Raw genomic sequence first — 10,849 nt, 5'->3', positions numbered from 1 at the left:
GGCACTAATCTGAAACCATCCACTGATGATACTGAACAAGCTGATCTAAGGTTCCAGGTACAAGTGGAAAAAGAGTCAGGAGGAGGATAAAGGCAGCTTGGAGAGATAGAGCACACTTTCTGGGAACAGAAACTTTATTTATTTTATATTCATGTCGCTTCTTGTTTGTCCCATCCAGCCCTTCTCCCCTCTTCTATGCAACTTCATAACACACACATATACACTTTATTTGTTGATCATCATAAGCCTACTTATTAGGGTCCACACATATTAATGTCTGTTCAATTCCCAAGATACCTTTTATTTTTCTATCCATTTGGTTGGAGGCTCTCAGGGAAAAAAAAAAAAAAAAAAAAAAAAATTTCCAGGAAGCGCAAGATCCTGGCTCACAAAGCCCGACGTATTTGAACAACCTCATTCAACTATCTTATATCATTCTGTTGTTTAAATACACCAAAGGCTTTTTTGCATTAACTGTTCCCATTGCTTGTAAAGCTCTTCCCTTAGAAAGCTGCTGCTTCTTGGCATCCAAGCCTTGGCTTACTTTAGTGCAGGAGGAAAGAAAGACTTTTCCTTACTACCAAACTTTATCACATCAAAATACATATCGTTATCTGACAGTTTATTATTTTGTAGATAGCCTTTAAAATATAAATCCATGATATCAGAGACACACTCTGTCCTGTCCACTTCTTTATTTCCCAGCACCCAGAACGGGGCCTGGCATCCCAATAGGGAGCTCAATAAATATCTGCTGAATAAATGAACAACTTATGACTTACCAGCTCCATTAAGTGTACCATTCTAAAAAACCAGGCTGACAAACCAAGAGGATATAGTAACTGGAAAAGAAAGTATAAACAGAAGTGCTTTCTAATGACAATAGGTGCCGCCATTAGAGCCAGCAGATGACTCAACTCCTTAGCTTCCTCAAACAGGTATGAACACATTCAGAATCTCCACATACCAAGGTCATAGCACTGATATGAAGATATTTTCTACTGAAATCCCCAATCAAAATCAACTGTTAGCCTAAATACTATCCCAAGAGATCATTTTTTCCCAATATTCGAGAAAAAAAACCAAGGATAGGGTTCAAAACCCAGTAGAGGGTTCCAGTTTATATATGGTTTAACCAAGGTTTGTATGGTTGTGAACATGGGGTAGAAAGATGTTTCAAAGAACCAATGTTTCTGAATTCTAACAAATACAACATTTAATCCCAGACTATAATCATTTCCCTTCTCTCTTAAGGCTCTTAAGGAGACCAGGCCTGTGCCTTCAACTATTTCCTCTGTATGGGTGACTCTCAAATATACACCTCTAGTAAGAGTGACCAGTGTCCCTGCCAGCCTGGGACAGAAGTGTTTCCCAGAATGCTGGACTTCCAGTGCTAAAAAATTGGAGGAGTCCCAGATCACCCTATCTCCAACTCTGACCCCTCTCCCCATCTCTTGACCTGTATTTCCAACTGTCTGCTATCCCTTTAGGCAGCCTCCCAACACCACCGCAAACCTGACATGTCTAAAGTATTATCCTGCCTCCGATCAGGCCCTTCTTCCTGCCTTGCTTATTTTGTTAATGCATTAATCATTCTTCCCATAAACCGGGACAGACAGCTCAGTAAGCGGCCTTTTTTCTTGGTCTTCCATTTCTGCCCTGTAAGTAATCTAATTGATTTCTCTAATACCAAAGATTAAAAGGCTAGGCTAGAAATTCCTCTAAGAACAAGAACCACGTTTTACCAATATTTTACCCTCTATAATGCCTACCTATCACAATTTCTTACATAAAGCAGGTGATCGATACGCTTGTGTTGAACTGCTAACTCTGAAGCAGAATGAAGTTCAAAAAAACCATTTGGATTCTAGTGCTGGCTCTGTCACCAACTAGTTGAGTGGCTATGGACAAATCACTTGATTTCTCAATGCCCAAGAATGAAAATAAAATCATTGTAAAAATGCTTTGAAATTCAATGAGATATTATTACCTGGGTTACTATTTCAAAGAGAGAAAGCAATGACCCTAAATGATATAAGTACCCAAAGCTCCTGATGTGACTGTCCCCAAAACACCTCATCATGGCCTCACACAAGCTGCAGTCCCTTGTTCAGGTCTTCACATGCCTCTCTTAGTTCTACGGAGTTAAATGTTTCAAATTTAGATCCTAACATATGTCTCTAGGTTCACAGCAACTCTGGCTTACCACATTGTACTCTCAATGGTCAGAGTGTTTCTAACACAGGCACATAGAAGATGTTCAAGAAATCGCTTGTTGAATAAATAAATAAGGACCCACTAGTGTTGACGCCAGCTGCTGCATATTAGCTGTCCTTCTGTTAGGCACATGATTGAAAAACCAGGTGTAGAAAAGAAGGGCTAAAATCTGTAAGGCTCCTCAATGGTGAAGTCACTGTGCCTAGAAAAACACAATAATAGCCTAACCTAGAGTTCTGACTGTTCAATGAACCTTCTGTCTACTCCCCAGCAAGGAAAGATTACTTCACAAGGAAGTGATTTCAAAACTCCAGAGTTGCTGGTGTTTATGATAATGAAGGAATTGAAAGGTAAAAATGGAACCATGCGTGGCTCCCAAGAACAATGCAACGAACTCTAGCCGTTTGTTTTGGTTCCTCATCACACAATCCAGGGGGCAGCAAGGAAAAGGGCAAGGTCCCTGAGTGAAACAGTCCATGATTGGCTGTGCCAGCTCCATGCACTCAACAGCCCCAGCCGTGGGGAATTCCAAGCCTGCTTGGGTTAGCGAGTGCCTCTCCACTAGAAGAGCAGACATCCTCTTTGTCCGAAGGCTCTTTTGTTTTATTTCACTCCCATGTCAAATTAATACAAAATATACAGTGTCTTTAGTCTCTGAGTACATCATAAAAATTGGAACTCAAGGGATTCAAGGTTCTTCATAAGCAAGCCTCACTAAATGTTATTAACCCACAAAAGTCTCCCAAGAGATCAGTTTACCAGTTCTAAAGGAAGTTTACTAAAAATGTATCCAAGTTCCCTCCATCTTTCATACCCGAAATCCCCAGACTTTCCCCATCAGAAACTAGAAAGCAGTATTGTACCATGAGTAGAATGCTCAGAATTTAAAAAGGCCTTAGAAAGCTGTATTCTCTTATTTTATCAAAGAGGACACAGCAGCCCAGAAAGATTTACATGGTTTTCCTAGTATCAACAGAGCTGGTAGGTAGCACTCAGTTTTAACTGGTACCTCAATATTCTTTCCTCTACACTCGGAGGGAGGCAGTGGTTAAGGATGGGGGTGTGGGAGGATCAGACCACTCTGATGTTCCTACTCTTCACAGTCAAGAAACAGTAGGCATTAGGGGCTTCCCTGGTGGCCCAGTGGTTAAGAATCCACCTGCCAATGCAGGGGACACGGGTTTGAGCCCTGGTCCGGGAAGATCCCACATGCTGCGGACCAACTAAGCCCATGCGCCACAACTACTGAGCCTGCGCTCCAGAGCCCGTGAGCCACAACTACTGAAGCCCGTGTGCTTAGAGCCCGTGCTCCACAACAAGAGAAGCCACCGCAATGAGAAGCCCACGCACCGCAAAGAAGAGCAGCCCCCGCTCGCCACAATTAGAGAAAGCCCGCGTGCAGCAATGAAGACCCAACACAGCCAAAAATAAATAAATAAATAAAATTTATTAAAAGAAAAAAAACAACGAAGGAAAGAAATAGTAGACATTAAAAAAAGGGGGGGCTGACAGGAAAGAGGCGGGAGGTGTTGTTTTTTTTGTATTTGTTTGTTTGGTTTGGTTTTTCTATGCTAAGTGCTATAGCTTGAGTCCCTACCAAAAGTAACAGAAATGAACAGGCCAGTCCATGGCTGGTGAGTCTTTGTGTTGTCTTGAGAAGATCACTGAAGCAAATTATTGTTCTATAAACAGATTAGTCCAATTTCTATCCACAAAGCTATCTCACTGGTAGTGGGTAAGTATTCTAAGATAAGCATAAAACCCAGACTGAAATCAAATTACATATGCTGTATACCCAACTAATTGGTCATTAGACTATTTTGTGCCAATAAATCAGGTTCCCTGACTACAGAGTGGCTCTCCAATGGCTTCATCCATCCACCTAAGGATGGTAACACAGAGCTATTTTTTGTTGAGTTCTGATTAGTTATATTACGATTGTTAATTGAGAAATGTTACCTTCATTTCCTCAGACTCTTTCAGTATTGTTACTTTTCCTAACTTAGAGATTTTTTTCCAAGCTCCTATTATTTCATAAGCTAAATTCCCCACTCCATTCATTCTTTGGTCAAGTATTGTGTTTATTATTTCAAGGTTCGTGTTTATTATTTCAATTAAACTAAACAGTGACAGATGTGCAGGAAGGTTGTGTGCATGTACATGCACATTTTAAAAACAGGGAACATAGCCCTGAAGCATGGAGAAATTTTAAGCCTGAAAAACGATTTGCCCAAATGAGATCCAGTGAGAAAGCTACATATCAACAGAAGTCATCTTAACCTCCCTCACCACCATCAAATATTGCTGAAGTTTACTGCAGGCTAAAACATCAGGGGGCTATTTTGAAGGCTCAGCTGCAGGCACAGGCAATAGTAACGATGACCAAATATAAATCGAATTACCAATCAGAAAGCCATGTGGGGAAGGGCAAGATACAGTGGATTAAAAGAAGTGGTTAGAAGGATGTAACAAATTGTTGGTTCTCTTAATATTTAATACAACCATTGCCTGAGATCAAGGAGGAAAAAATTAATATTAAAAACTCTGGAACTTTACTAACAAAGCTGAGATAGAAGTTACTCACTAAGAACAAGATTCCTTCATTACTGAGTCTAAAAAGACTGAGTATTATTATGAGAACTTTAAAAATGATTATTCAAAGTTCCAGAAAGAAGGTAATATCTTACTCAACTACGGAGTGGGCTTAAAAATAAAAATCCAAGGGTCACAAACCAAAGACACAAAGTTTTAGATTTTAAACATTAAGACATTCTAAAAAATAAATTAAAAAGAAAAAATATCATTAAGACATTCTACTTTTCCCCAAATCCTTTTTTTTTTTTTTTTTTAAAAAAGCAAGATAGATCTGAACAACTGGACCAAATAACATGTAAGTTGGAAGGGGTGGGGAGAATTGGAGTTAAGACCTAATATTTTTCTTTAATTTGTTTATTTAATTTATTTATCCCCAAATCCTTTTAATCCACTATAGAAGTGGGAAAATTAAAGGATTTTTTTTTCTATGTAAAGTATTAATATGGTTTCCCAGAGTGGATGATCACTTAGTTATTCTTTATTTAATTATTAATATTTCAAATAAAAATCATAGGATACTCAGAAATAAAAAGTGTCCTAGACACATCTGCCAAAGGAGATGAAAATAAAGGCTTAAACAAGATTATATATTTTTTATTTAGAGTTGAATGACTTTTTCCCCAAACCTCATATATTACATTCTACATTTATTTCTTGCTCAACTGCATATTCTTTAGAGACTTGGTCTTTCATTCTCCAGTAGAGTGAAATTATTTTTTCATTAATATATTTCAAAGGTTCATAAGAAGTCTTCTGTTGAATTTGAATTGTAATAGCTATAATTAACTGATGAAAGTTGAAATACATATTTAAATTACTTCTGTCCACCATAATTGTTGACATCCATGAGTCAGTAGTAGCATTTTATGACAAAAATTGCTAAACGTCAGCAGTTCATTTTTCGGGCCAACAATGTGAGAATGATTGTAATTAGTGCAGCAAATATTCACAGTTTAAGCTACATTTCAATAAGCAGAGCAATTCAAAAAAATGAAGAGTAAGACAATATCAGGTACTCATGAACCTCCCTTCTAGATTTAGAACTGTAAACAACAACTTAATCCGCTTAGAGTTAAGCTTTTAATTTATGGCTGAACAAATGAAAACTAGATTCCCTGCTTGGCACCCTAGTTTAGAATTCTGTTTATTTTCACTGAAAGAATAACTTAAAATACTAAGACTATAGAGCATAAATAAGCAAGTATGAATTTCATCAGAAACCTGAATTTACAGTGATAACTTTAATGCATTTAACCACTCTAATCAAGTGCTTAAGCAGGTAATTAAGCATAGGCAGGTGATTATGTTTTTTAAAGAGTGCATGAATATTTCATCAAATTCTAAATAGAAAGGACCATATAAGAAATCAGATTCTAGAAAATTAACTCAACATATTGTGTGTGTGCATGTGCACGCGCAAGTGTTGCTTTCAAAAAATTCCCAGAAAAAAGAACAGTGTCTTCCATTCCTATTTATTCTTAGATGATTGTTTAATAGTGAAGTCAATTTACATTTGAAGACATTCTGAATAATCCTGTTGAACACCAATTCAAACAATGTGGCTCTTGTTTAACTCTTCGGTTATTTACCCATTAATCTCTTTAAGTGTTTGCTTCCTTAACACAGCTGTAGTTCAAGAGGTGGCCAGCAGTTGGCCTCCATTTCAGTGGATTTTCCTGAAAGCCCAGATTTCTTTCTGCAAACTTTAAAACACTGTATGCCTAAATAAATTTTTCATAACTTAAAAGCTTTCAGAAGGATCCAAAAGAAATACATTTGCTTTTAAAAATAAAAACCAAACAAAAGGAAGCCACACATACTGCAAAGACGTTCTCCGTAAAACATTCTGTTCAGCAGATCTGAAATGTCTCCAAAGGGATCAAGAACCACTTGGTTTGGAAGCAACAGTTGGGAACTCATAACAGGTTGGTTAAAAGCCAATAGTGACAGCCATGAGGAGATCTTTACAGCAGATTAGGAGTGGCTGAGATACCAGGCACTGGGCCTTGCCTCATCTCCCCACTCCATTTATTTGGAATGCCTTCAACTGTACTTTCAACTACAAAGTACAGTTGTTCAAAAGCCTCTGTCCTTGGTCCTCTGTTCTTTTCTCCTTTTAAGCTCTTCCCTGAAGACTGCAATCCTACTAGCTATGATATTTATGAAGACGGCATAAATCTACATCTCTGTTTCTGCAAGAGCACCCAAACTAACCCCCTATCTCCCAGTTCTGACTTAAATATTTCCACCAGGATATGCCACCATCATGTCACACTCAACACATACAAAACAAATGTGTTCATCATTATCAAAGTAATCTCCTCTTTCAGTTTCCTTGCCTTTGGTAACATCAATTCCACTTTTCTGGTCACCAAAAATTAAACCACAGGAACAGTCGTGGACTCCCTGGGGACCTCTATCACACACATTCAGTTTACTTCACGTGGCAGATTGCATTCTTCAAAGATGGCCACCACTATATCTCCCATCCCACACATATTTCTACAATACAATCTTGCCACTTTACCATCAAATGGTGAAGTTTAATTCCTCTCCCCTTGAATCCGACTGGCCTTAAGACTCATTTAGAACCAAAACAATGTGACTGAAGCAATGCCACGAGACTTCCAAGGCTAGGTCAGAAAAGACCATGAAGCCTGCCCAGTTCTCTTGGAACAGCCTCTCTGAAGGAAGCCAGCTGCCATATAAGAATTTCAGCTACCCCAAGACTGCCATGCTGAGAGGCCACATGCAGTCCCAACTAGGCCCTATCTTCTAGCCATCCCATCAAGGTGCCATAATGTGAATAAAGCTGTCTTGGACCCTCCTGACCAGTTCATCTGTCAGCTGAACACCACCAATTGAGTTCGATAAATACCCCAAGGAGAAGAATCATCCAGCTAGGCACTGCCCTAATTCTTGACACATCAAATCATTAAATAAGAGATGTCCACAGCTTCTCTTCTAAGCATTCAAAACGTCATGTGTAGAGTTGTTACTATGTGGGGATAAATATTAATTGAGATGCCACTTCTTTCCCTCCATTCCCAGAGCCATTGACTCAGAGGAAGCTCTCATCACCTCAGCTCTAGATTGTTAGAGCCGATGCCAGTCTCTTCTCACTACTATCTGTCACTACAATCTATCTAACCTAACACTTCCAAAGGAAACACTACATTGATGCACCAACACCATAACCAACATCAATCTCATAATGTTTTACATTTGTAGAAAGTTTAATAATGCAAAAGGGTCTTCATACATAGGTATCTTACTTGATCCATATAACAAAGGCCAGAGAGATCTGTCAACAGGGCAAATATTCTTTTCCTTACTTTATAGATGAAGAAATCAGAGGCTGAGGAGAGTAACTTGTACAATCTCATTGCCAATAAACAGAATGGATGTAAGTAGAACTAAGACCTCGTGTCATAGATTATTGCTATTTCTCCATTCTACATGCCTCCTATGATCTATTTCAGGTCGAAAATGTTCAATCCCTCTCTCCATCCCTACTGCAGCAAATCTGTTTTCTAGGTATCCATAATTTGACCTCCATCTATCCAAATGTATGATATTGCCTAGTAACTCTACCACCAGCACCACCACCACAAATCAGCCTGGCTCATTTACTCACCTAACAATATGCCATGCTGGTTCTAGCCTCTGAACATTTACTCATAAAGTCTCCTCCTTTCTCCTCCTATCTACTTAAACCTTACTCATGCATTAGCACAAATTCCACCTCCTCCAGTAAGCCCTCCCAGCCTTTCTTTGCTGCTTTCTCTCTGCTATGCCTACAGAATTTGTAAATTTCACCCAAATTTTGACAATTACATTGGCTCATCTTGTTCAAGTGTCTTGGTTTCACTTTCCAGGCTGGTGTTCAGCTAACACACATCCATGCAGACAGCAATCTTGGGTGCTTACAGCCAGTGTCTGTTCTGACCAGTCAGTGCCCATGACGTACCATTTGTTAAATATTTTGAATTTCATCCCTGCTTATTTCCCCAACTAAACCATATGCTCTTTGAGAACAGGAACCTTGTCTCATAAAGAAGTATTATATCCTCCAAGCCAAGCACAGTACTAAGCACACAGCTAGTGTTCAATATATATATTTGTTAATTGATTTGAAGGGAGGGAAGTGTGTTGTTTTGTGAGAAAAAAATAGTCTTAAGTCATGTCTACACTGGAAAGAAAGAGCTGCAAAGACAACAAAATATTTTCAAGATCAGCAGTTTAATGTCAAGGACATTTTTTAATGTATCATTTAAAGATATTGTGTGCAGCCCATAACTGCCAAAATGTTTTATAAATGTTGTACCAGGAGTGTGAAAAAAATGCTTCAAAAATATTCAAGGAGTAGATGTCTTAACGGCCCAAAATAAAATGTTTGCTAAGGCTACACGGCTGGCAGAACTCTGCTTCATTTCAAAAAGTTTCCAGGCAATGGAAATGTTTTCCTGGAAAATACTACCTTTTATTTAGAGAACACTTGCCATGAACACTTAGTCATTAAGTAATTTCAGGTTTCCTCACAAGCTCTTTGGAGGAAATCTATTATATGAATGAATGAAATTATCAGCACCTATAATGTCAAAAAAAAAAAAAAACATTTGGCTAAATGTACGAAATCTACTTAAGTATTTTTCCAAGTAAGGGGGAAAAGTCCTTTATAATTTTTGGTCTATTTACTGTTCTTTTAAATTTTTCTATAAGATAAAATTACGAAGAAAAACACAAAATCCTTAGGTGTTTCTCTGTCTGTAATATACACAAATCCAAAAAACTGGAGGGCTTATTTTATTCCACAAGCCAAGTAATTTTCAAACAGACAAAACAGTCATTTCATTCAATGAAAATAAATGGTAACTTCAAATCTATTTTTAGCAAAATCTTTGAGTTTGTGTCAAATCACGTTTCAATAAGAGAGTGACTGGGTTTGGACATTTCACTCCATCATCTGCAGTAAATCATACAATGAAACCTAAGAAAACAATTTCTTCCAAGAGTTTTGAAGCCAACTAAGTCCTGTCCTTTTAAACATCAAAAGACACAACTAAATTCTACTTTGAGCACATGGTTTGTGCATTTAATCTTTTTAAAATTAAAGGGATATTTGCTTTGTTTTACCTGTTTAGGATTTCGGTGAGTTTCACAAAGCCAGTGTAAGCCAGTTCAAATGCTCCTCTGTGCCTGGACTGTAAAAGGTGCTGTTTAAAGTAATCTCCTATTTCTTTTACCTTCAAAACAAAATCAAAAATAAATATGCCATTTATGTTTACACTGACAGATGTATTTATGTCAGTAACGCCATTTATTTACTTACTTATTTATTTATTTATTTTTAGTAAGATTATTTAGAACTCAGGTCTCAATGCCCATCCACTTAGCACCTATTATGCAACAGGTCATATTTTAAGCGTTTTATACTATCACAATTAATTCTCACAACAATTCCATGAAAAAAGCACTATTATTATCTCCACTCTACAACTGGGAAAAATGAGGCCCAGAAAGGGCAAGTAACTTATTCAAGGTCATACAGCAAGTAGATGGTAGAACCAGTACATAAATCCAGGCAATCTGGCTCCAGAGTTGGCCATCTTTAACTGCTAGGCTAGAACTGCCTCCCTATGCCAGCTTCACAAATCTTGCTGTGTTCTCTTTGTTAGCTCATATCATTCAACACCAACAGCAAATCACACAAGGTGACAACCTCACAAACCTAGGCCTAGGTGAAGTAATTACCTTTTACTCCCCTCTTCAAAAAAAATTTTTTTCTATTATGGTTAAAATATACATAACATAAAATTTACCATTTTAACCGTTTTTAAGTGTACAGTTCAGTGGCATTCAGTATATTCACTTTCCTGTGCAACCACCATCTATCTACAGAATATTTTTCATCTTCCCAAACTGAAACTCCAACCCATTAAACAATACTTCCCAATAATTACCTTTTAGAGATAGACAAATATTAATGGCCACACAAGATTTAGTGTGCAAAGGGCCTCCTGAAAATTGACAGGCT

At 37.8% G+C, this 10,849-nt stretch overlaps 1 protein-coding gene across 3 annotated transcripts in view; it reads right to left on the bottom strand.

The window, feature by feature from the left end:
* Positions 1-10,849, bottom strand: part of THADA (THADA armadillo repeat containing) — a 312,182-nt gene that overhangs the window by 237,169 nt on the left and 64,164 nt on the right. For all 3 annotated transcript variants that reach the window (XM_079941582.1, XM_079941583.1, XM_079941584.1), the window contains one exon: positions 9,949-10,058. In XM_079941582.1, coding sequence (XP_079797708.1) covers positions 9,949-10,058 — 110 coding nt within the window. The remainder of the gene's footprint in view (positions 1-9,948; positions 10,059-10,849) is intronic.

The sequence above is a fragment of the Stenella coeruleoalba genome, assembly GCF_951394435.1.
Source record: "Stenella coeruleoalba genome assembly, chromosome: 13".
Lineage (NCBI taxonomy): Eukaryota > Metazoa > Chordata > Mammalia > Artiodactyla > Delphinidae > Stenella > Stenella coeruleoalba.
This window is presented reverse-complemented; position numbering and strand designations above follow the sequence as displayed.